The sequence below is a fragment of the Sparus aurata genome, chromosome 24, assembly GCF_900880675.1.
Source record: "Sparus aurata chromosome 24, fSpaAur1.1, whole genome shotgun sequence".
Taxonomy (NCBI): domain Eukaryota; kingdom Metazoa; phylum Chordata; class Actinopteri; order Spariformes; family Sparidae; genus Sparus; species Sparus aurata.
The window spans coordinates 3572818-3600441 of NC_044210.1; the positions used below are offsets into that span (position 1 = coordinate 3572818).

The 27624-nt window shown below is 42.2% G+C and overlaps 1 protein-coding gene across 1 annotated transcript in view; it reads left to right on the top strand.

Annotated features, from left to right (window-relative positions):
• Positions 1–27624, top strand: part of ptgfrnb (prostaglandin F2 receptor inhibitor b) — a 191085-nt gene that overhangs the window by 131865 nt on the left and 31596 nt on the right. Inside the window, exons 5-10 of the mRNA XM_030410247.1 lie at positions 7546–7974; positions 23669–23815; positions 23933–24093; positions 24643–24763; positions 25492–25711; positions 26731–26918. Of these exons, the coding sequence (XP_030266107.1) occupies positions 7546–7974; positions 23669–23815; positions 23933–24093; positions 24643–24763; positions 25492–25711; positions 26731–26918 (1266 nt within the window). The remainder of the gene's footprint in view (positions 1–7545; positions 7975–23668; positions 23816–23932; positions 24094–24642; positions 24764–25491; positions 25712–26730; positions 26919–27624) is intronic.

Consider the following 27624-nt stretch of genomic DNA (forward strand, 5'->3'; position numbering starts at 1 on the left):
ATTTAAAAACTTTCATAAATATATATTACATTTATTTTATTGTATTAGATTAAATATGTATTTATTACTACTAGTAATATAATATATTACTCATACATGAGAACAGAACATGTTTACTTGAACCAATAATTCCAAAGACAGCTGTAGTGGTAGTTGCATTAATGATAATATTAATAACAATATAATAATAATTATAATAATAATATACCTCATTTATAAAGCACCTTTCACAACAAAGTTACAAAGTTCTTCACAATACAAAGAGAAGCTGAAATAATGGAGTAATATGCTGCTGCATTTTGGACAAGCTGCAATGTTTGTAGACTCAGATGTGCAGAGAGAGTTACAGCAGTCAAGTGCTGCTGCTGTGAGAAGCTCCGCCCACTCTTAATTGGGTTCAATTGACAGTCAGTTTGAAGCTGCTTGAGTGGAATGCGGTGGGGGATGGGCAGGAGGCATCAGCCAGGAGGCTCAGGCAAAGATATTCTTTCCAAACCTTCTCTGGCTGACATGCTAGGGTCCACAAATGTCAGGAAATGTGTTTCCTCCTTCATCTTTGATTCAGCACAGAGACTTCATTGCATTGCTGAACTCATGTTTCACCAAAATATTAGTGCATCCAACAGAAACATATTTTAAAACTTTGTATCAATATATATTACATTTCTTTTTTATTTTACCCTACTAGTAGGCTACATGTAAAAAGAACATGTATCCTTGAACAAGTAATTCAAAAGACAGCTGTAGTGGTAGTTGCATTGATATAATAATAATAATAATAATAATAATAATAATAATTATGATAATAAGCTTTATTTATAGAGCACCTTTCACAACAAAGTTACAGTGCTTCACAAGACAAAGAGAAGATAAAATAATGGGGAAATGTTCCCTCTTTTTTGGTTCAGTTAGGGAGTCTGACTGCTGCACTTTGGACAAGCTGCGAATGTTTGTAGACTCTGTGGGCTCAGACGGGCAGAGAGAGTTACAATAGTCCAAACAGAGGAAATAAATGCTTGTGTGACAGTCTCTAGATTTCTACTGGGTACAACTGAAATTGGATTTGCGGATTTGGGCTATATATTGGGAAAGATGTTTTGATGTATAAGGATTAGCTATGCCATCAGCTATCAATATTTAGCTGCAGGAAACTGTTTGGGTCAAGGATGCATTCTTGAGGATATTTGATAAAAAATCAACAAAAAAAATCAATTCTTAGTATCACTAGTACTAGCAGTACAGGTATTAGCATTAGAAACAACATTGCATTATAAATAGCTATTTTCTATGAAATAATTACATACAGCCACTGATTCCACTTGCTTATCCTCAAAGATTTGTACAGGCTGACACTACATACAATCTGTGTGGTTGCGCGCCAACTCTGGCCTCGCAAAATACAATGCAACTGTGTACGGTGTCTTTGACTCCCGGGAAATTAGTGTGTCATTCTTTGTTAGACCAAAACACAACCCAGATGTACTTCTTCTCTCATTTTGCACTACGCTTGCTGTAGTCTCAGTTTATATGAATATCAGCACACACTGATAACTGTAGCCTCAGTCTGTATGAATATCAGCACATTGCTAACTGTAGCCTCAGCTTGTATGAATATCAGCACACTGATAACTGTAGCCTCTGTCTGTATGAATATCAGCACATGGCTAACTGTAGCCTGAGCTCGTATGAATATCAGCACATTGCTATCTGTAGCCTCAGTCTGTATGAATATCAGCACATTGCTAACTGTAGCCTCAGTCCTGTATGAATATCAACACTCTGCTAACTGTAGCCTCAGTCTGTATGAATATCAGCACGTTGCTAAGTTAGTTTATATCAGCACATTGCGATCTGTACCCTCAGTCTGATGAATATCAACACTCTGCTAACTGTAGCCTCAGTCTGTATGAATATCAGCACATTGCTATCTGTAGCCTCAGTCTGTATGAATATCAGCACATTGCTAACTGTACCCTCAGTCTGTATGAATATCAACACTCTGCTAACTGTAGCCTCAGTCTGTATGAATATCAGCACATTGCTAACTGTAGCCTCAGTCTGTATGAATATCAACACTCTGCTAACTGTAGCCTCAGTCTGTATGAATATCAGCACGTTGCTAAGTAGTTTATATCAGCACATTGCTATCTGTACCCTCAGTCTGTATGAATATCAACACTCTGCTAACTGTAGCCTGAGCTTGTATTGAATATCAGCACATTGCTAGCTGTAGCCTCAGTCTGTATGATATCAGCACCTTGCTAACTGTAGCCTCAGTCTGTATGAAATATCAGCACATTGCTAACTGTAGCCTCAGTCTGTATGAATATCAACACTCTGCTAACTGTAGCCTCAGTCTGTATGAATATCAACACTCTGCTCAGTCTGTATGAATATCAACACTCTGCTCAGTCTGTATGAATATCAACACTCTGCTCAGTCTGTATGAATACACACTCTGCTAACTGTAGCCTCAGTCTGTATGAATATCAGCACATTGCTAACTGTAGCCTCAGTCTGTATGAATATCAACACTCTGCTAACTGTAGCCTCAGTCTGATGAATATCAACACTCTGCTCAGTCTGTATGAATATCAACACTCTGCTCAGTCTGTATGAATATCAACACTCTGCTCAGTCTGTATGAATATCAACACTCTGCTCAGTCTGTATGAATATCACACTCTGCTCAGTCTGTATGAATATCAACACTCTGCTCAGTCTGTATGAATATCAACACTCTGCTAACTGTAGCCTCAGTCCTGTATGAATATCACACTCTGCTAACTGTAGCCTCAGTCTGTATGAAATATAACCACTCTGCTAACTGTAGCCTCAGTTGTAGAGGCACAGGACTGTTTCTGAGCTTGCTGACTTCGGGACAGTGTTGCTACAAACATATGATGATCTTTTAGAGTTTGATACATATACTGTACATTAAACTAACCAGCAGTATATTAAAGTAGTTTAAATTAGCACCAACCTTAAACAACTACAGCAGTTAAAATGCACATTATGCAGCAGTAATTGATAATCAAATTAGTAATTAATCCAAAACCATCATATATAATAGTAAAACACTAATAGGGGGTTTTCTGCATAGTGTGTACTTTTACTCTTGAAACGTAAGTACATTTAGCTGATTATCCATACTTTTACTTAAGTCAAGTTTCAGAGACGTAGTAGTGGAGTATTTCACCGTGTGGCATTAGGTAGTACTTTTACTTAAGTAAAGGACCTGAAGACTTCTTCCACATCTGGTACTGAACAGTCTGACTGCAGTGCTGGCAATGGAGTCCACATTTCATCCTTCTATTTTGGTGTACTTTGTGGTGGTTTTGTTGATTTGTATTAGGTTTAATGTACTCCTCTTCTGTTTACTTTTGATAATCTAGTAAGGAGAGAACAATGCAAGTACGTTCATGTCCGATAGGACGTAGAGGCCAACAGGCAGTGAGAGGTAATACAGTATAAAGAGTGCATAGAAGTGTATAATAGTTTTTTTATGACTGTATATACTTGCTATAAGCTTCAGTTGTGACTTTTCACCCTCCAGCCAGTTTTTAACCTCAGTTAAACTTGGGTTTATAGTGAATGTCTCATTCTATAATGGTGAGGTGCAGCAGGTGGACCCTAAAGCAGATGGCAGGCAACAAGAACTGAAGAATGAATCTTTATTCGTTCAACTCAGGAACAGGACTCAGGAGTGCAGGCAGGCAGAATAACGCAGAACAGATGATCCAACAAGACTGAAAAAACAGGACTTAAACTGAACTAACAATGGGATGAGGTGCAGGTTGAGAGATGGGTGGGAAACTGTGGCGAGGGGAATATGGTGATGAAGCAATGGAACAGGAAAGGAACTGACTGGCTTGGGAAAACACAGGGCTGGGTTGACAAAGCGGATGCAAGACAGGTCTGGAGGGAAACACAGAGGAGGGACACAGAAAAAAACAGACAACACAATTCTCAACACTGAGACTAATAATGTATAGGCTGCGTGAGCTTAGGCCGAAGTGAAAACAAAGATTGACTACTTCCAAAGATACAACGCAAATTAAACTTATCCCACTAAGTCCAAACTAAACAAACGGGACAATGTCTCAGGATATCTAGTGGACTGATGGAGAAGGGCAACCGAGGGACGCAGAGCCAGACCATGACACATTCTCCCTGAGTGGACGCATTTCCTCTTTCATAGCATTAACCTATATCTGTGATTGAAGTCTCTCCCTTAAAGGTTTGTTGGGCTTTGGATCTGATCATTGCATTCAAAATTTAAAAAATTGTCATCCAAGTACTGAGAAGCATTTGTGTCTCTTGTTGGGTTCGGTGTACCATTGCTGGACTCTATCTGGCCATTACCTCTTCCCTCAGACATGTCAACTTGAACCACTTTGATCTCCTTTGGACTCTGAATTACAGTTTACTATGTATTAGAGCTGGGTGATACAGCAGCACATTTTATCAGCAGTTCTTTTTTCATATCAGTCAATGTTGGTATATCATGTTTTATACGTATCTTGTATGTTATAACAGACTTCAAACATTACCATTGATAGGAGAGCAACAATTAAACACAAATTTACACATTCTACATACTTGGACACCAGCAAAGGTAATGTATCAATTATAACAGAAATTTGGACACCAGCAAAGGTAATGTATCAACTATAACAGAAAAAACCTTTATAACTACATAAAATCAAGAACTAAAAACAAATCTAGTCCATAAGTAAGTTTATGGTGGTTGTGGCTGAAATCTCTGTAGTACTGATGCGTTCCTCACATTTCTTCTCTTTCCTCCTCAGTATTTTCATTCTTGTTAATTGCTACTTTAGGCCAATTTTACCAATACAGTACTTTCAGTTATTTACAAATAATATTTTAATAATATTTTTTGTGTACCAGGCCAACAAATATGTCATCATCAGTTTCTTCCAAAGAATAAAACCACTTTGAAAGAACTTTTAATGATTAAATAGGCTCCCGTTTTGATTTTAGGAATGTTTAATTTGATAATATATAATTCTGGTCGTATTAAAATGAACAGACTGTAATAATATTCATAAGATATTAAGTTTACATGATGTACACAGTTACACACTTTGTCAGACCCCACGGTGGAGTCAGGAATATGACCCCACGGTGGAATCTCACACACCGCAGTACCCCCTATGACCACTAGGGCACACACAAAGTTGTGAAAATCAACTGCATGGGGTCCAATTTTTTTTTTTCAAGAAAACCGCACCAGGCATATCAGCAGGCTGTTTTCTATTGATTGCAATGCTCGTGCCCGTGGGGACCAGCGCTCGGTCCCCACGGGAAAAACTGGACCCCACGGTGTGAGTCATTTGTCAGGTCATGGACCCCACCAGAATAGAAATACAAACACACACACACACACACACACACACACACACACACACACACACACACACACACACATAGGTCTATTGTGTCCCAGTCAGTTCATATTGACTTACTGACTCGAGTAAAGAGGATGAGAAAAGTCAAACAGAGTGGGCTTTGTCCCTTTTGTCCTCTTCCAGACACCATACAGAGACTCTTCTCCACATACTGCAGTTGAGGTTGTTGCTGGAGACCAACTGCTGGTTTTGAAGATGAACAGAAAAGATTTTTAATGGAAAGGATTGTAAAACTCTTCTGAGGCATCGGCGCTGAGAGAATCCAAACACACATCTGTGCCTTCCTCTCTGACATTTAGACATGACTCTTTACTTTGTCTTTAACGTCTTTGCTCTCACGATGTCCAGTTGCCTCCAATGGTTTTCAATGGACAGCTTTTCTTAATGTGTATTTTCCACCAGTTTCCTCCATCATGGATGGATAGTAAGACATTAGTAAGTAAGTATAGACATTAGAACTTTTTCCAGAATTCAAATATTATTGATTTAATGAACTCTTTGTAACTGATGAGCCGCATCAAATAAAGTCTAAATTACCATTATGTGATTGGCCAACAAAGTTTGAAGCTAAATAAAAAGACAATGATGTGTTTTTACAGGCAGTGGAACCTCACCACATCCTTCCTCAGAAACGACTCAGATCTAGTCCACACATATATTTGAAACCGTGTTTTAAAACCACAATAATCCCCGATCACCTGAAAACACACATCACATGACCATTCACATGCACTGGACACGGTGTAAAGAGGAGGAAGCAGATCGTATCTTCCTGTCTGTCGTTGGCTGCTTTGTTATTGTCAGCAGCTGTTGTTGCTTCTCTTTTCCATTGTTGTACTTCAGTGTTTTCACCATAACATCCATCTGTCAACATAGAAACTGAATCACGTCATCACGTGTTGAGAAAAAAACCTTTTAACAAGGTCTGACGTGAAAGGCAAAAACAATGAGCTAGTCTAGGTTGAGGAAAGCTAACTGGGCAGCTAAAGACTACCTAGTAACAGAGGATCGGTTTAACAAAATAAGTACAAGTTATTAAATCATAACGTTAGCTACCGTACAAAACCAGTGGGACTATGAAAGACTCGAAATCGAAGAATAAACAGCTAAGATGGATAGAGAAGGAGAGAGACACGGTAAACAACTGCTTTCAATCTCACGGAAGTCCCAGGTGGGTTCACAGGAAGCGGCGTCCTGAGGGGCTGAGACGTTTCAGCTAACACATCCAACAAATGACACTGTTACCTGTTTACCTGTGGAATGTTCCAAACAGGTGTTTTTGGAGCATTCCACAACTTTCAAAGTATTCTGTCGCTCCTGTCCCAACGTGTTTTGAAATGCGTCGCTTAACTAGAAGCATATGCTTGAGCTCACAGACATGGAGGACTTTAGATCCTGAGAAGAATGCCAGTTCACCAGTATGGCAGTATTTTGGGTTTAAAGCGTGTGAAAATGTCGTAGCAGTTAGTGACTAAACAGAGCAACACCACAAACGTACGGTCTCACCTCAGAGTCCATCACTCGGCGTAGAACGAGTGACAATAACATCGTGATTTCAGACTTTGGGTATCGCACCAGCCTACTCTTAATGTAAACTTTTTATTTTTAATTATGCGCTTCTTGTACTATCTACAGCCTTCGTTCTCACTGAATCTCTTTCACGTCCAGACTTAATGACGCATTGTAACAGAAATATCCCAAACTGAATCAAAAAGAATCAAGTTAAGAAACCAGTGGAGGTGCGTAGCTCTGTTAGACGCCTCACAGTGGGACACGCTGGGATTGTTATCAGCACACTGTGTATAGGAGCCCTCAGACTGTTATTTAAAGTTATTCGTTATTCAAAAGATCCATCATTAAGATAAGTCTGTTGTTTCCTCAAACTGTGAAGATCATATGTCACATGTTCATCCATTCCACACTTGAAATGAAAGTTGACTATTTTTCTATTTTCTGTGTTTCCTGACTTCAATAAAGCAGAGTCTGTAAAGCTCGTGTCAGTGTGTAGTCGCTCACAGACCAGCTCTGTGTGTTGTCTCGTTTCTGGAATATTTAGCCTTTGCACACATTAGAATGGTGTGACTGATGCTGTCTCTGTCTCCGTCCTCTCAAGGTCAATCCCTCAGCGTGAAGGCTTCATCCTCCTCCTCTCCCTCCTCCGCGGCTCTGCTCCTCACCCCCGGTAACGCGCTGACCCTCCTCTGCTCCGTCGCGGCCGACAACCTGCCCGCCCTCGCCCTGGAAGTGACCTGGCTGGCAGACGGCCGCGAGATCATCACCATGGAGCGGAGCGGGGTGGTGATCTCCAACACGTCCTCCAGCGGAGCGCAGGGAAAGCGGGGGGAGGCGACACTGGAGCGGACCGGAGCTGGAGAGTACAGGCTGGGGGTGAGGGGGGTGAGCGGGGAGGACGGAGGAGCGTACACCTGCCGCATCCGAGCCTTCATCGAGAAAGAGGGAAGGAGCGCGGGGGGAGGAGGGAGGTGGCACATGGCGGCCGAGAAGACGTCCAGCCCAGTGACGGTGAAGGTGTCGCAGATCAGTGAGTACAGCATGTTTCTGGTCTCAGTCCAGGATTCAAGCAGTAATGTGTTGGTCTTTACAAACAACGTCACCATCAGACCTGAATTTTCTATTTTAAATGAATTATGACACCCCACCTTTCTAGTTAAGATATATGAAAAACTCATGAGTTTTCTCATTTTTATTAATTAATTAATTTTTTGAAGTCATTCATTTTGAATGGACTTCCATATGATTGTCTCTAAAGAAATGTTCAGTGACTGGCGGGCCCTGACCGTCTGCCTGTGCCCTGTGTGTCACAGCACAGTGTGTGTCACGGGGTCAGTGTCGCTTGCAGCACAGGCACACACAGAGAAACAGCATGTTTTTTTTGGCATCCTGATATGAAGCTGAACTTTGTCTGGAATCGAGTTGATCGTGATGTTGCTTAAATGCTATCCCGTTGCTGTCTAAATCCTGTTTTTGTTGAGTGGCGCGAACAAAGAGTGGCTGCTGCAGGCCACAGTCAGTACTAGTGCATTGTGACAGCTTTGAATGTTTTTTTTTGTTTGTTTTTTTTTTAATGTGAACAGATCTCAGTGGGCTCTAGGTGTGGTTTGATCAGAGGGCTGAACACACGCCGTTTGATGTTGTTGATTTGTCACTGTGGGCCCTGATGAATCCTGTGGAGCTCAATTTCAAATTAGCATACGAGTTACTAATGCTGTGAAGTGGTCTTATTGGATTATAGCGCTGTAGACGTGCGTTCTGTCTATTGATTAATGTTGTCAGGTATTTGAATTCATCAAAACTTTGCAAAAGAAGCAGCGATCCCTCATATTATGACTGTCGAAGTGTGCAGTCCAAAATATTTGTCTTTGTCAGTATCGGTGGGAACGAGGCCTGGGGAGGCGTTGAGCTCTGGTGTTTTAACGCTTTTGTTTTGCAAAGAGTGGTCGGCCATTTTTATACAAATTCATCAAGGACGGTGTGTGTTTGGAGACGGTTCAGATGTCCGACGCAGAGAGCGAATCAAGTGAGGGAGAGAGGAGATGTAGAGGAGCATGTGCATGTTCTGTCTGAATGGTTTCATGATGTGTGGATGTGTAAGTGTGCTGCGGTGCCACAGATGAATCTGGAGTCTCAAGGGGAAACTCTTTAATCCTCTAGTCAGCCTGTCAACTCCTGCAGCGAGGAAGATTGATTAGTCATGCCTGTCCTGCACTGTGCTACCTCTGGGTGTGTGTGTGTGTGTGTGTGTGTGTGTGTGTGTGTGTGTGTGTGGGGGGGGGGCTCTGTTCCTGCCTCTAAAGAGCAGTGGTGTCAAACACAGTTGACACAGCAATCAATTGCTGACATGGTGGGTGGTCTCTGTCTGTCTGTCTGTCTGTCTGTCTGTCTGTCTGTCTGTCTGTTCTGTGTCATCCCTCTCACTGCCTTCTTTAATTTTACGTGCTGTTGGATTTTCTCTGGGAATGCAGTTGGCATGTAAAGGTGGTGTTATTAGTTCTGCAATTAGATGTAGAATGAGTTTCTTTGTGATAGTACAATGTGTGATGCTCTTTCACACACACTGTTCTTTTTCTCTTTGATTTGACTTAAGAAGGATGTTTCAGTCAGTCTCAGCACATGAAGGGATAGAAAGCTTTCTCAGTGGGACATCCGTCTGTTGGTTGGTTGGGTAGCCTCTGGACGTACAGCTTATATGGTTATGGTGGATGTGAATGTGAATGAGAAACTGAAGCTGGAGGAGCATTTCTCTTCCAGATTTCTCAGTGAGGTACAACAACGCTAGAAGCAAAGTGGTTGATTTGGCAAAACCTGCGGCATGGTCTCTGGAAACATGCCTTATATTTGAAGACAACTTCACTAACGCTCTCAGCGCTGCTCTGCGTACTTTAGCTCTATGAGCTGTGTAAACTGTAAGCTATTAGCTCCCGTAGCTGTTAGCTCTCTTGTCCAACCATGGCAGGACTGTGCTGCTCAGTGGCAGCTAACAGCTAACTAGCTCTCTTCTGCCAATTTCAGCATGGATTTGTTGTTCATAATGGAACGTAAGGATGTGGCCCCACCCGTCAATAGTGAATTTACAGCCTCCTTTGGAATTTTAACACCTATCTTGGTGTATGACTCGCATTGAATTGCCAGCCAGGATAAATTGATGAAGTGATAACATTTTATACCCAACAGGTCAGGGGTCAAGTCCGCTGTGACCTAGTAATGTTCTTCAAAAACACTTTACTATCAATGATCTTTCTGTTGAATTGGTGACACAAATCTTGGGTCTCGTCCTTCAACTGTCAAGCGTCCACGTTTTACAATTTGTAGGTTCTTCCTGTTCAGTCAGAATCAGCTTTATTAACCAAACATGAACCCTACCACACTAACAGACATACAGCAGTGGTCTACTAGAAGCTGATATTGATCTTTAGTTATTGCAGTTGCCCCATGTGCTGAAGCATCTCAGTCCTCTGTGCTCCTCTGTAAAAATAGTCTTGAAGTGAAAACAGCATGTTTCTCACTGGAAATTATTCACTGGAATCACACATGTCAATATAGAGAGAAACTCACCAAGATCAACACTGAATAACTTGAAAAGTCTTCACTACATATATTATGAGTCTAGACAGACACATATGTAAAATCCAACATGAAAGGTATGTGGAGGTGTAGAACTGCGTGGTGGTATTCTGGTCCAGCGCTCTTGGTGCTGTTGGAAGTGAAAAGACCTTTTCATAAAACTGGACTGTCATCTATGCAGTAGAAAGAGGCAGACATTTTGAAAGTGTTGCTATGACCAGAGAAGACAAAGAATAAAAAGAGGCTGTGGTGTTCCCTTTGACTAAACGTAGAAAATCTACAACAACCAGAATGCACTGGGCCACTGAACGCCTGAAAACAGCTGGTCAGAATTACTAATGCACTTATTCAGATATCCATTTCGACCCACACACTAAGGTTTTTTTGTTCCAGTTCTTTTCGGGATGCTGAAGTGTGTCTCTAGCACTCCCCTGTCAACATGTTGCCCAGACTTTGAATGTAACGTTGCACAGGCGTGTTTGTTCCAGGCTCAGCCCGGTCTTCAGTACCCATGATGGCTCTGACAGAAAGCCAGCTGCTGTCGTCCTATTACAGTTGGAATTCTGACAAACCCCCACTTCCCAATGACAAAATGGACATTAATGAATAAATAAAGACATGTTACATAATCACTCTCACTTCTGCTACAGTACTATATTAAATGCTGTTTACCAGGAAGTGTTTTGGTAAATTGACTTAATGTAATCAGTGATTTAATTCCTGTAAGGGCTTTGGGCTGCATCCATGCCATATATACTGACGTCAACAAGAATGGGTAATATTTGTCAATGTCAAGTATTTGGGACATTAATGTGCCATTAGCCCATAAACCCCTGTTCACTTTAAACCTGCTATTTTCTCTGTTTTAATTCAGTAATTTGAAAATGAATTATTACTTTTAGGGAATCAGATCTGAAACAGACTAGGAAATGTTTCCTTTAACAGTGACCTGTTCCAAGACATCCGAGTTGATTTTAAGACATAAATGAGCAAATAGCATTTTTTTGGTCTGTTTGAACTGGTCATTAGTATTGTTGGCAGCGTCTACCTCCTCTTGACTGCTGAGCGTTGGGAGGGTTTAAATTGGTATTTTTTGCCAGTGCACAATATTTATATAATGGTTGTCATTTTCATTTAAGCACAATAATTTCTCTCCCTGACGTAAGTCTCAAAAAGGCTGTGAAATGGGCTTTGGACACAGCATCTGACCATTTGTCATGGAAACTCCATGACTAATAAAACTTAAAACGCTCACCACAAGTATTTAGTTGTTACAGAAACACAATTCTCTCAACAACTATTGTAATGAATCAGATTGAACTGAGATGTGATAAATGGACTACTTCTCTACCTGTCGCCCCTCTTAGTGTTTCCCTGTGCTAATACTGCCACTGCTTAAAGTCTCTGTTTGCAACATGGCTACTGTTCCCCACCTGGCTACAGACCAAACAACCGTAAGAATCACAGCTTGATCTTGAAACCCTGATCTCAGAGCTGTGAAGAGGCAGCGTAAAAAACACCAGTTGTATTAATAAGTAGTCAGGTTCTGTTACTTGCTGATCTCGTAGAAAGAATGTTGGTTTTGAATCGTCTCAAGTCCCGTTCTAAGAGGTGCGCTCTCCCTCTTCAGCCTCTTTGCCTCCTCCATCAGCGGGCTTCTTTCTAAAGTTTCTCTGTTTTTCCAGTTGTTCCACTGTTACCTGGGGATAGTGACCGGGGAAAACTATGCCTCTTCCTGTTTTCGTTGTGCAATGGTAGTCTTATGCCATAATTTGTCCATTGTTTTTTGCATCACAAATTCAGCCTGGCTTCAGACTGAATATCATAGTGAGAGATGAGGTCTTTATGTGGACAGAGTCATGCTCCTACAGCCATTTAACTGCAACATCAATATTTACTTCAGAGTGAGAAGTTAAAGCATAAAAGGTGTCATTTTTGCGTCACCGCAACTGAACAATGTTAAACTTCTCTCCAGTCCGCACTTTTTTGCTGGAAAAAAATCTGCAAAATGGCTCAAATTGCTGTTTGAATAACACAGCCATTTCTTTGCAAGGGCGATCATTCCAGCGGTGAAGTACTTCTTTAAGCAGCAATGGAATACATACAGTAGGACTGTTTAAGGTGTAGTTTCTATAAAGATGTCCTCCAGGACTGACCGGGGTAGTTTCAGAAATGTGCTGATTTACGTTGCTCTAGATCTACATTGATTCTAAAAACCTAAAACCCAACCAGTCATTGTCAGTGGACAGCACATCATGCATGTCGACTGGAACCTTTATGTGACATATGACGAGCCTCGAGGATCTGTGTTACATTTAGAAATATCAACCAGGCTTTCTGGACACACACACACACACACACACACACACACACAGAGTTAGTGTGAGCGCACAGCTGAATTATAAAGGAACGTGATCAGGAACATTTTGTCAACGTCTGCTGTGTGTGTGTATGTGTGTGTGCGTTTGTGCGTGTCTGCCAAACACTGTACACTAAGTGCGTGAAAGTGAAACTAGGTTTGTTAAAGACTTTCTCTGGAGAGTAAATGCGACACCACACATGCATGCTTCAAACACTGTCTCTTTATGTGTGTGTGCGTGTGTGTCTGTGTGTGTGTGTGAGTGTGTGTCCCACATACTGAGGGTATGAGGCTGTTTTTGCTGGTGGAACTCCTACATTTTCGCCTCGGGGTATACATTCCTTCATACTGCCTCTGCGCACACACACACACACACCCACACACACACACACACACCATGAGAGCAACATTTCTAATTGACTATAGCTCGCATATTTCATCCTCATACACTTGAAGCTCATACTCAAGAGGAGTGCGCGCGCGTGTGTTTGTGTGTGTGTGTGCGCGTGTGTGTGTTAAACCCGTCAGTTCCTATTCTATTGATGTGCGGCCTTGAGGTTGCCCCGTCTTCCCACGATGCTTTGCTGCAAGCACAGCCTACCAGGAAGCACAGAAAGACTTGGAGAACTTGTTAAGGAGCTCCCAATGGCAGGAACACACACACACGCACACACACACACACACACACACACATCCGTGCGCCTACAGTTAAAGAGGGTGTCATTCCTCACCCCTGGCTACACTTCCCCTGTGTGTGTGTGTGTGTGTGTGTGTGTGTGCATGTCAGCTGGAGTTGTTTTCAGTGGAGACGCTGCTGTTTATATATTTCATACACTCACGTTTGTACTGTTTCACAGTTGATCACAGTATATCTGGATGTATGTGGTGTACTGTACTGTATAAGGGACGGTCTGTATAGTTCAGTGCTGTATAGATACGGCCTTCTGCTCATATTTATTCAGTATCGCTGTCATTTCACATCAGTGAACGGTGAATGTGTGATCTTGAATGGAGATAATGTGTGTTAAAGAGTTCCACTCGTACATGCAGCTTCCAGTACTGAGCGTGGATTTTAGAAACTAGAGGAGAAACCTGACCAGCATCACGTTCACACAGAGACGCCGTGTTCGACGTGTTACTACATGTTACTGCAATCTACTGCTAGGGCTGCTCAATATATCAGTGTCATGATATTATCGTGAAATGAGTCTGTAGAGAGAGAGTGAGAAGTGGAGCTTCTTGGTGACGTTGAAATAGTCTTAAAACCTACACACACCAAAACCACCACCTGCAAGCGTTAAGCTGTGGGCGAGCGTTAACTCAACCCTGCACCACGACTCAATAGTCGCTCATTAAGTCGACCTTTAAGCTGCTGGAGGCGGGGACAGTGGCTGATGTCTCTCCTCCTCTCCTAGTCTGTCTACTTGCAATGAATTATATTGATAAATATTTATATGAATATAAGTTTGAATGTTAGATTTGAATAGTACATTCTCACTGAATCTTTGAAACCCCAGAAAATGGTATTCAGGACATTGCTACTGTCATTTACAATGTGGTTGAAATGATTTGGAGAATTTAGCCGCATGGTCCCTTTTTTATTTTAAAAATCATATTTTTTTTAATAGTTTTGGCGTGTACTGGTGAAGGCAACATTTAGTGTGCAGCTTGGGCGCATTTTTTCACATACCTCCATATGTTGTGACCGCGCAGACTTTTCTATCTTCCACGATGTATATTTAAAAAAAAAATGCAGGAATTTTCCCCAACATAACTTTATGATGTTTTGGAAATTAAATTTTAGCAGTATACCTTAGTAGTTTGAATAAATTAAACATGAATAATTGTGATTGGGGGTTCACTGTCTCTACAGAGCCTTCATGTCCCTCACAAACTTCCATATCTCCAATAACCCTTAAATCAGACTAAATTTACAAATATCACAAAGATTTGAGAACTATATAAGCTCTCACTTTGAATTAAGAGGCAAAAAGTTGTAGGATGATGTGTTTGAATTGATTGCTGTACTTGTGCATCCTGTGAAGTGACTATTTTGCATGTGCACATTGCAGTGTTGATGCTGAAACAATGTATTGTGCAGCCTTACGCTGCGCCACAACAAGGAATATGTCTACTTGTGTGTAGAATGTGTCCTCCAAGAGGACTCATGAAAGTAGTGTAAACAGAACCACCATGTAGCTGTGGTGTCCTCAGCTGTCTGCGTCTGCGTCCATTTGGCAGTCCTTACACTCCTGAAGGTGACCGTTGAGACAGTAAAACAAAACCACTGTATTTGGAGTTAAACCAAAAGTGAGCACACCTGAAGTGTTTCTAACACAGGCAAACCGGTTGCACACAACTACAGGAAGTGGCACAGGTGAAAACCAGGAAGTGGCTCTGTGAACTGATTGAGGTTTAGAACAGTGATACTGATCACCTCTGTTTGCTCTGACTCATCTCACTGCCCCATCAGACTCCTTTTTGGTGATTTAACTGTGCTGCACATCTCATCAGTTGAGACCGTTGGTACAGTGTTGTGGGGTTGTGACAGTCTATGATTCTGTTGTATCCGTATGGTGATCATGTAGTTATCACAGAGATGCATGTCCACGCTTCTATACAGTGTCGGGCTCTTTGTGAGCTTTGTGTCGGAAAAGGGTGCAAATCTGAAAACGTACAACGAATGTAGACTCCCTGAGTTGGTGGCAAACGTGTGTTTTTCACAAGCACTTGTGTTGGAGGTAGAGGGTACAAAGGAGACAGGTGGCTGCCTGTTCTGGTGTAGTCGAGCAGTTTGCTTTCAATTAGCCACTAGCTGTCAGCCACCAGGTACATGAGGCGGAGGCGTTTGATCCCAGGCCCAGCTAGAGGAGCGGCTCAAAGTTCCCTAACGCTCCCCTGAGCCTGAATTGAACTGCAGCCTTCTGTTCCCTCTTCTTCTTTCATTGTATTTCATTGTCAGAAAATTGAGAAATGACTAAATTCACTGCAGTATCAGTTGGTTTATTCCTATCAAGGTCGACAATTTGGACCATAAAACTATTACAGAAAAGCTATACATTAATCAGAAACGTTTGCATGGATGGAGGGATAGTGACAGGATCACGTGCACATGTAGTTTCCAGGTTCGACTGGGATAAACCACACAATTGGCTTTTGGGAGAAGAGGCGGGATTTGTGTCGTACGACCGCAATCTCTGGTGTTACAGACTTTTGGATTCAGAATGCTGTCAGTGCTTTGTCTGCTCTCTTCTGAGGCGGCGTGGCTCTCTGTGCAGTGCAGCTGCTGCTCCGCACTGAGAGAGGCCAGTGGTGGTGCTTCAGACAGAGTCAGATAACAGCCCCGCTCTTTGGAAGTGTTTCAGCATGACAGATGAGAGACTTCAAGACCTCTGTGCAGACATCATGATGGGATTGCGTCCCACAGCTGACCTGCGAGGGCCAGGTGGAGCTCAAGGAAATTGCTTGAGGTTATAAAGGAATGTGTCTTGGTCCTCACACAGCACTGAGTAGAACCAGCCCTGCAGTGCTCATCAATATTTCTCTATGAACAGCAGATCAGATGTTTAAGGGACAACACAGAGAAATATTACCCAACTCTGCAGCCTTGAAGCTTCACGGAGGTTTTAGTTTCTTTAGGCTCATTGTTTTGGTTTTCGAAACCCACACACGCCACCCACACCAACCACCAAGTTAAAACAATCCCCTGTGTGCTGCCTTGTTGAGAACAAAACGGCAGGCACTGTTAACTCACGACCAAGTCACTTATTAAATATCTTTCAATATAAGAGATGAATTGGGATGTTAGGTTGACGCTGAGAGATTGTGTTTGTTCACAGTGCTGATGTCAGTCTGAACACAGCTTTAGTTTCCTACTGGCCTTGTATTTTTCTGTCATGATCAGGTTGGTATATTTTTGTTCTGGGGCGTTCTGTAGCTGTAGGTAGAACTGGTTTGCCAGTGGTGAACTGGTGGTTAGATCTGCACCTTCCACTGCCAGCATGTTGAAGTCCTTGAGTTAAGACCCTGAAATCCAAATTGTTCCAGATGGGTTTACATGAGACAAAGTTAGAATTAGTTTTCATTAACAGCCTCCGTCAGATAAATAGGATTTAATGAACTTCAGTCATGATTTGATCTTTGGAATAAATCCATGGCTCTTTTTTTGTGTGAGGGTAGCATGAGCTAAGAGCTAAGAGCTAACTGTAGGTGCCTTTATTTCAAACAGGCCTGACCGGTCAGAGGAGACAGTTGAAGCTTCCTGCAGCTCTCCAGCAGCTTCCTAATCTCAGTGAATTGTAAAGCAGCTAAATGAAGGAGGCTGTGCGTGGCCACGGGCTGCATGGAGCTCCAGGTTGTGGTTTCAAGATGTGTCCTATGTATACAGTTCAGTGTCTGCCTGTCTGCTGGAGAGCTTCCACTATCAGTCACTCTACCAGAGGAGCCAGTGTTGGCAGCATCTTCACATTCTTCATCCATTATTTGACAAGTATTTATTATTTATCTTTATATATCATACACAGAGCTACAACAGGCTGCGCTCATTTTCATTTCTGAACATCTGCATGACATGTAGCATGAAGATTAAGACTGTTTGCTTGCACAGCAGTCATGATGAATATTTCATCTTTTAGGTATATATCGACCCTCAGCGCTCAGTGGGACTCGCAGCCACATATATATTCTATCTGATACTGGATGTGTAAGAATGTGTGGCTGTCAGTGTCTGTAATGATATAAGTCACTTGGAAGCCTGACACGGGTAGTAACAGATGACGGTAATCTGCCTGCACACACAGTAATCTGATTACATGTTGTTTCAGCTGTAAAGTGTGACGTAAAAAGTCCCATCTGCTCAATGTGTGTCAGCCGTACTTCCCCTCCATCCTGCGAGACGCAGAGGGTGTTGACAGAAAAAGGGAAAGGCTCGAGTGGCTCATTCATATCTGGATTTTCTATCACACACACACTCTCGCACGCTGCACACACACGCCTGAAGACTCCAGTGAAGCTAGAGCATCTCACATGCCTTTGGTTGTTTTGGCAGAATACAGCATTCTTCAGTTCGTAGAAACAACCGACTCGGCCGTGGTTGGGAGTTTAACTCCTTGCCCTGACCATGGTCAGTGCCGAGGTCAGCGCTTCACTTTCCCTCCACTGCTGGTTAGAAGCATGCTAATCATCATTAGCGCCCACCTGTCTGTAGATAAGCCGAAGCAGAAAACGCACTGACCAAACACGTTCCTGTCAAAGCCCGGTGTCACGCCCTCTTCGTCTTCATCTGAAGGCTGCACTTCCTTGTTTGCTGTTCCACTGCGTGCGTGTGTGTGTGTGTGTGTGCTCGTGTGCCATGTAGACTAAAGTTCACTCTCAAGGATTCTTGGCCATATCTGAAATTTCACATCCATTTAGAGAAAATTAACTTTTTTCATGTGTGGTTCAACAATTTTACAGCCCAGGCCACATATCACCATGGTGATGAGCACAAAATGAGCTGTGGGTCACTGCCATCACCCCAATGCTACTACACTGCTCATCTGTCCATTAGTTTATCACAAAAAAAGAATTATCTAGATTTATGGAGCTATTTTTTATTTTCTTATGTTGCTTGACAGTCGCTTAATATGAAGTTTTTTGTATGTATTTTATTGTTTGGCAGCAGTGAACTAACTATTTTCAGTTAAATAAACCATATGTTATTGATGGTTATTATAAAATGATGCGTCCTCTTGTCTATTATATCTAACTGAACGTCTCTGGGTGTTGCAGCGGCCCTTCTGAGGACATGTTTCACCATTTTATTGACCGAATGATCAGTTGATTAATAATTGGCAGATTAAATAGCGGGGGGGAGGCGACTGTTGGTCGCAGCTATGCAGCAGTAGTGCTCTCACTCTCTGAAGTTGAGAGTCAGCGTGTTTGCTAATGATGTTCTATGAGTAGCAGAAAAATAATGAATGCAATATCGTAATGTTTGATCCATAGTGTCACCCGCTACACTCACTGCAAACTAAGAGACTCTAACTACCCGTAGCTTCTTCAGCTAGACACACGCAGCGCGATGCAGATGAAAGCAGCTTGTTGTGTTATTGACATTGACCTATTTTTTCCTCCCTTTGCCTCCCCGAGCCACACACTAATAGAGCCTTTTCTTCTTTTTAAAGCTTGTTTTCTTTTTTACACCATTTCTGCTTAACTCTACAGCGTGTGGAGAGTCAGGAAGAGCAGTTCAGACTGAGTGAGGACATGACGGGAGGTCAGCAGCACCACTCTGACCTCCCGTCACTCTTTAACAGGGATATGTGATGGTGCAGGTCGTTGGCTTGAGACGGTGATGTCTTGCATTGCACATTTGCAGGATTGTTGTGGCACGGTTGGATGTTGTTGTGGATTGCACCGCTGGGTTTCGGTAGCAAACCACTAAGTGACTGTAGTTAGTGTTTATCAGAGCCTCGATCAAACCGCCGTCGTACTGCTGCAGTCGACTGTCAAGCAGAGAAGGCTGTGTCAGAGATATAATCTGTGTTGGTTTATCTGCGGTACTGAAAAGGAAAATAACCAATCGCATGAGAGTCAGAGGGGAGGGAACTCATGCGTTAAAGTACAGTCTGTCAGCTATGATTGTGAGGAATGTCTTGTTTCGACTTTATCTACGGTAACTAGGACATACATATTGTTGTAACAGTTATACTAGTAAAACATTGTGCACCATTATGGCGCCTACTGCTTTTCTTGCCAGGACCCTCCCTTCTCTGCATCTGATTGGCTTCTCCTGATATGACGACCAATCTCAGTCCTCATGCCGAAACCCAACCAACCAAACCAAGAAGGGCAACCAATCAGAGATGGAGTAGGGTGGGTCTTGGCAAGATAAACAGCGGGATCCGTTAGGACGACCCACCCATGAGACAACAATTATCGATAAATTGATCAATTATTAACCTAATGTATAAAGGTGCACCTGGGCTAAAGTGAGGTGCTCCGATTACTGATTGTCTGATTGTCCAAAATTGCCAAGGCTTTCAATTCAGTCTTGTTGAGTAACTGTTGGTGTATGACACAGAGGATGCATTAACAGTTTGGTCGTTCTATTTTGAATAAACACTCAATGAAACAGCTGCCTTGGTTGTTTCCTCAGTGACCTGTATCCACATAGCCTGTTTGGTCTGCTCACCATGTGCAGTATAGTCCCTGTACACAACCCCCAGCTTCCAGCAGCTCCTACAGATTAACCTGATGAATAACCCCAGAGCAATGCGATGATTTTGATGTGTGCTGATTTTTTTTTTTAAGCCGTAAAAAGAGAAAAACAGATATTTCATCTCAAGCATTTTGCCCTGAATCCTTCCTCGTTAGTAACACTAAGTAGCAGTCATGTTATCTATTAGGGTGATTGCATGTCCTTGAAATTATGCAAACCCAATACACCCCCTCCCCCTCCATCGTGTGTGATCACGTCTAGTATGGTACCCTGATTCTTGTTGGGATGGAGGTGTAGTGTGAGGAGTTAGAGCTCCATAGAGGTTTTCCAGAGGCACACTTCACGCTGAGGGTTATGGGAACTCTGTAGTTTTAATGTATTCAGGTCCTTTTCTTTATAACAAGCAGAAAACAATCGCTGCTAGTTTACTGATTTGTCAGTGGCTAACTAGCTAGCTGCCTAATGTTACGTTGTTCCTGATTTGTGCATGACATTGTGAGAAATCCCCAGAGTTGAAGATGGCATATTGGAAATGTTCACCATGCCATTGACAATTTCTGATAATGAATGAGGATCAGGAGCGGTCGTCTTATTTATAGGAGGAGATTTCAACCACTTACTGCTCTGAGGGGCAAGGGGGCATTCAAAAATGAGGGGTAGGGGAAGAATTTGACAATAGGAGGTTTTCTCAATTTTATGACCTTAAATGGGCTTGAATACAATATGATAAATTGATGTTGGACGCATTAGACATTTTTTAAATGTTAAAAGTTACTTTTTTTATATTTTTGGGCAGATAAAATGAGTCTTATCTGTTCTCATAGTTTCTAAAAAGGCTTGCAGCCTAATTTGATGAATCTTGGAGGCTACATTTTATATAGAAGATAGAATTTTGGCACAGAAATATCAGTGTCTTTATTGGTTTCACTAAAATGAATAAAATAGGCTTTCTAAGTCTGTATTAGTCAGACGCAGTCTACTGTCATACAGTATGAGAGCTCCTGATCAGCTGGGGAGTGTTCGGGTTTCTCTACTAAATAAGGCAACATGTCAGTGTGCAGGAGGCACGTGGCTAATTGGCAGAGAAGCTTCACACATTCTCATCGATCAAAGTGTGTGTGTGTGTGTGTGTGTGTGTGTGTGTGTGTGTGTGTGTGTGTGTGTGTCTGTGTGTGTGTCACAGCAGATGGTGACAGTGCATGAGTCGGTGTGTGTGTGACGTCCAAATGACATCACACAAACCCTCTCCTTGGGCTAACACACACTCGGACACACACAGCAATACATACGTAAGACTGTGTCTAAGCTGCTCAGTAGAACATATCAGTGTGCAAATACACTTGTGGCAGTGACAGCATGTATATGCATATCTGTGTGTGTGTGTGTGTGTGTGTGTGTGATATCTCGCAGTTAGGTGGGTGGAAATCTTGTGTGTTACCTGTTCATTGACGCGTAAAGGTGCAATCTGGATCAGGACGTCTGACTGAGAGTACCTGCCTCATCACCTACACACACACACAAACACACACACACGCCCACACACAAACTATTAACATGGTGATACACACCTCATCCAGTCAACAGTGTTATTGCAGGTCTATTTCTGTTGTCTGGCTCCTTCTCTCAGCTCTATTTAAGGACTGAACCACTGAATAAAAAACAGACCTCACTTTGCATTTGTCTGGTGATTCTGAGCTGTTGTAAAATGACAAAACCTGGCAATGACTGATGAAAGTTATTCCCCGCTGGGATGGGAATCAGTTCTCTGGAGGCAGCTCAGTAGCTCAGCGTGTGGTATTTTGTTTGAGGTGTTCATCAGGCTGCTGATTCTTCTCTCGAAACGAGTTTTAATTTCAGCCCCAGTGATACAGGCAGCTAACAACGATAGGGATAATTAAATATGCTATCTGTATAGCTCTGTCATTATTGACAGGCATAAAATAAGATGGGCTATATGGCTATCTGCCATATCTGCTGTAAGGTAACACGGGCTCTTATGGGCATTTTAGAGGTGTGGAAATTTCCACTTTACAAGATGCATCTTGATGCGAACGTGGAAGATTCTGAATCGATGCAGAGACGGAGCATAATCGAGAGTTTATATGCGCTCGTGCTGATTGTTTACTGTCTGGCCTGAAATGGACAATAAAGCTACATTGCACCATTGTTCCCCTGCTTTACTTTGATCGGAAATTAGGCTAACATTACTTGTGTAGGAGGTTCGTCAGTGGGAGGCAGAGATCATCTGCCAGTGATAATAAAAACTCAGCTAGTATTTTTGAAAACAGCCATCCCGGGGCACATGTTGGATTTTATGACCTTGCTGGGAAACACGAAACTGGATGAGACCCAGGCTGAGCATTACTTCTGCCTCACAACAGTTACTTATCATGTTCGCCATCTTCACCTGAAGCTAACGTCTGCAGCCATAAATAATAACTGTTACAGCAAGCCCAGCTAATCATCTAAGATCTGAGGAGGCGCTGTCAACTTCTGTCCAACTCTGAGAGAGGTGTGTGCAGCAGACTCAATAAATGCCTTATGTTAAAGCTGCCATGTGAAAACATAATTATTGTAGATAACAACAAGTGTGTAAGGTTGTTTTTGGAATATTTGTGTATTGAACATGTTTATTATGTAGACTGCTGAAGCTAGACTGTTGGGATTATTGGAAGCACTTTCTGAATAAAAGGGGAATTTAAATGATGCAAATGTGGTGCAGTGATATAGATCAGTGAGGATGCCATTCACTGAGCTGTATTGCGGTGAATGTTTTTGCATTTGAATCGTTGACACCTGAATTGTGATGCCAGTGAAAATTCACACCTCTGATGGGCAGGGACCTGCTTAAAGAGAGAGCCTCGTGTGGCCATTCGAGGACCTGCAGTGAATGGGAGCAAATCCCTGCAGCCAGGTCCCAAAATCTGGAAGATGGCAATAGCTGTAGCCTCCACACTTGACTTTGCAAATGGCTCCTCAGAAACCTTTTGGGTGATGTGAGAGAAAATATCTCCATGTTTTCTACAGGCGATGTGTAAGGCCTGGCTGCTAGCACGTGTTTCACTCAGTCTTCCTAAAGCTGCTGGTTTGGGTTGAAGTCTGTGTGCAGGCTAGTGACGTTCCTCCACACCAAACTGGCACAGCCTCTTTCTTATGCAACCAGGGAACCCAGTCATACAGGTGTTCTGCTTTGTAGTACAGTGCAATACTTTGCCTCTCAGCTGCAGTTGTTTGCCTTCACAAAGGTTTTGGGTTGGGCTTTTGTTACATTTGTTTGGTCTTGTATGTTGTGGGCTGTGTTGTCGCTGCAGACAAGTGTCTCAGGTTGCACCGTGTTTGTTCCACCTCACTTCCACCCCCTCTGTGAAATTAGGATTTTGTTGCTTCAGTAGCTGACAAAGAATCAGTGAAGGGCTCCTGTACCTGTACATATATTTGTAGTGGCTCTCTCCCTGGATGGAATTGACCCTTTATCTGCATAGTCTAAGTGTGTAAGTGTGTATAAAAGGTTTGGTTCTGTTAGTACTTGTTTTGTCATTTCAACGCCTCAACAAAGTGAGTTTAACTTTGAACTTCCTCCCTTTTTCTTCCCAGAACCGAGCTTTACACTGAACCTCGAACCCGTCCTGAGCCCCCAGATGACAGCTGAACCCACAGAACTGGCATGTCATGTGACCAATATTACTCATTTGCCCCATGGAGGCAGACTGGGTGTCACCTGGGAGCACACCGCACTTCCTGGTACTTTCACCTCAGCCTTTGCCCAAATCAATAATGTGGCTTCCACAGACTAAAAATTGCTACAAAAGCTCTAACAGACTCACCAATTTGTTTCTCAATCTGCTCAATCACCTGCAGGTATAGGGGATGATCCTCAGAGCTCGCATCCCATTGGCTCCCTGGACGGCAGTGGCAACCTGTTGCCAGGATCGACGTATTCTGACAGGCTGAAGAGCGGCTTGTTGTCTCTGACCAGAGTCCAGCCCAACACATTCAGACTGCGATTCCTCCGCACAAAGGTAGCAACAGAGAGAGAGCTGTGAACATAATAGCTGATGGAAGACGTACTCTATTAACGTACCTGTGATGATCACATTAAATGGGCAATTGTATGCTAACACATTAGCAGCACCGTCAGGATAAGCTCATAACATGTCACTGTTATGTTTTATGCTTGTTGAAGACCAGTGTAATAAATGATTGAACAATGCAAATCTAGAGGGCATACAATGTTTGCAGTGAACGGATGTTGAACTACACTATAAAATAGCAACATAGCAATTTGCCTTCTTCTTTCTAGAGCATGGATATGGATACCTAACCCAAACTGTCGGGACCTGTCAGATAACAACTGAGTGAAATGAGTAGCACAAACTCAGTTTTTCAGCCTACATTAAGTTGGCTTTGGACATAAAAACTCTTTGGGTCGGAGAAGTAACTCTCTCAGACTGGGTGCAGGCAGAAAAACGTGGCCCAAGGGCAAGTCCCAGGGCTAAATAACATCGTCAGAGCTTAAATTCTTAAAACAGAAACTGGTGACCACTGTCTTAACTTTCCTCTGTCCACAGGAGATCGACATGGGCCAGTATGTCTGCACTGTGTCTGCTTGGAGTGTGAACAGCCAGGGTGACATGGTGAAGACCGCTGAGCACCAGAGCTCACCGCTCACTGTACAATGGGTTACCAAACGTAAGGAAAATGTATTTATCTGCCCTTCTGTCATCACTACTTACCTGTAGTTATTTCTGCTGTTTGAGTTTTGTTATTGAGTTATTGAGTCATTTGATGTTATTTGATTATCCAAAGAAAGCGAATGTTCTGTTTGTATACTTCTCTGCATCTTTGTCTGCATGTCCTGTCCATCAAGAAAGAAAAAGGACTGGACTTTGGAACACTCAATTACAACAGCTTAGAGATTTTTGATCAGCAAAATAATCTTACTAGATAGTGTTTTGCGATGTACAGTAGAAGGTGCCAGAACCAACTTTACTTTGAAATTCATTAGTTTAAATTCCTCTTTGATTCCTGAACACATTGTCTTAAAAGGTTATGTGACATAATCAGAAAGTGTGAAAAAAAAACACAAGTTCTGTATTAAACCTAAAGAAGCAGTTTGCTTTTAAACTTGTGTGTGACTTTTTAACTGTCGATAAAAACAGTAAGCAGTCAGAAGCACGAAGCAAAGAATGGTCTGTTTTGCGCTGTGGGGAAATGTTCTTTAGGCCCCTTTATACTGAACACTGATCCTGATAACTCCAGTCAGATTCTGGTGTTGGCACATAAGTTCATAGTGTCATCGCCTTTCACTTCCTGCTGGGCACTGTGGGGGATTTCCCCCTCAGACGCTCTGCTGGGCTGAATGATGTCTTTCTTTAAGTGAATTGATGAATTCACTGATGGACTGTCGGTATTTTCAGGTCCCTCTCTGAACGTTGTGGCCAAGCAAATCCGTGCCGCCTCAGTGGGCGGGGCTACCTTTGAGATGAGCTGTACCGTATCAACTGAGAACCTTGGGGAGGTGGGCTACTCGGTGCTCATCCAATCACAGGACAGCCTGGAGGGCACTGTGAAAACCATCATGACTCTCAGTCCCGACAACGTCCTGCAGCACGGCGGAGCCACAGACCCCGGCAGGAGGTACACACCTGCTTACATGGTTCACATTAATGCACAGGATTATGTTCAACTTGGACCTCTTTGATCATCCTTTAAGCCACAAACTCATCAAAACCTTATACAGTTCCACATCTTTTATACATTATGAGATGTACTAAATTTTTCAGTCATAATTATAAGAATTGACTGTCATTTTTCAAGTATTTATTCTTCTTCGGTTGTTTCTTGATGCAAACAAAGCCAGCTTTGCGGTTTAGCTCCCCACTTATAGTATATTATGCACCCCTCACACCAACAATTTCTTCTTTATTCAACTTTGATATGATTCTTCATTCTTACAGCTAGAAACTCCATTATAAGCCTAATATATTCTCCATCTTTGCTTCATTATGAGATATATTGAACTTTTCAGTCCCATACATTGGAATTGACTCCCAAAGTTACAACCTGTCACACTCTTCCTGATGCTTCTCCATACAAATTCAAGCCTGCAGTGCAGTTTAACTCTCCTAACCTAAAGTGTATTTTGAATTCTTCAACCTTACTGCACTTCAATACTATAACTAAAACTCCTTCAGATGCTACTTCAGCTAAAATGAATTCAGCAGTGCAGTTTAGCATCAGGCTCTTCTGCATCTTCCGTACATACTACTGGTATTATTCAAAACCAGAAATGCAGTTTAGCGTCAGTTTTTCCACATCCAGCATTCACACTGCAGTTTCTTTTGAAAGTACCTTCTTTTGTTTTAATTCATCTTTTACATGCAATATTTTTTGTAATTTTTATCTTAATCTTTATTATAATTGCTAGTTTGTATCTTTTATCATTTTTTAAAAATCTTTTCATTAGCTATTCATTCAGTCACTTGTAAAGCACTTGAAATTGCATTTTGATTTCTTTGAAAAGTGCTTTCTTGATAAAGTTTGAATTATTGATTGATTGATACTTTTGAAACTAATTTCCCCCTCTCTCTCTCTCTCTCTCTCTCTCTCTCTCTCTCTCTCTCTCTTTATCTCTGTCACTCTCTACCTCTCCTCAGAGACAGTCTGGTTCTGACAAAGTCTGGTCCAGCAGAGTTCCGGTTTCGCCTGGCAGGCGTCCAGCTGTCAGACAGAGGTTACTACTGGTGCGACATCACTGCGTGGACAAAACAGCAGCCAGGACAAACGTGGACCAAAGCCACCAGTGCAGAGTCTAACAAAGTCAGGATCGACTTTCAAGAAAATGGTAGTGTGGTGATGTGTTCATTTATCCACACAACTAGCGTTGCAACTCCTAAAGTTCTGAAATGTTTCATTACTTTGTCTAAGATGAAAACACTGGTCTATCACATCTTTGGAAAGTCATCTGATATTTCCCCAGAACCCACAGAATTGTTGATCAGAGTTCCAGAGAACTCGGATTGTACTTTTGCATGAATATAATAAACCACTATTAAGCATTTACTTCGCTGAGTTTGCCAACATTCCATTTCATCAAGTGCTACACCTATTTGTTAATTCCTTTTAGAGCCTTCTCTACATATACACAGTTACACGAGTCTGGACAGACATGGATGTAAACTACATCTTAGCTGGTGCGCAGAGCCATGCACAATAATTCTATTGCTAACAGTCTAATGTAGAGCTTTATAGAACATGCTTCTTTCTGGAGCACTTTGAATCCATTCACCTTAGGAATTCAGATCCATGTTGGTCAGTTCTGGTTGTGTCTTTGTCAGTCTTGACCCAGACTGAAGGACTCTGACCATGTTTCTACTCTGATTTCATGCCCTCAGCCCTCGTCTCCTCTACTGCAATTTTCCAAAGTGGTTCATGCGTACTGTAGTATTAAGTGACATTCTATCCCATGGACAGACTGTTGTTCTCAGAGGTGAAGCTGAAACAAAAAAATGATATCATTGAAAGGATTCAGGAGGCTCTGATAGTTGCGT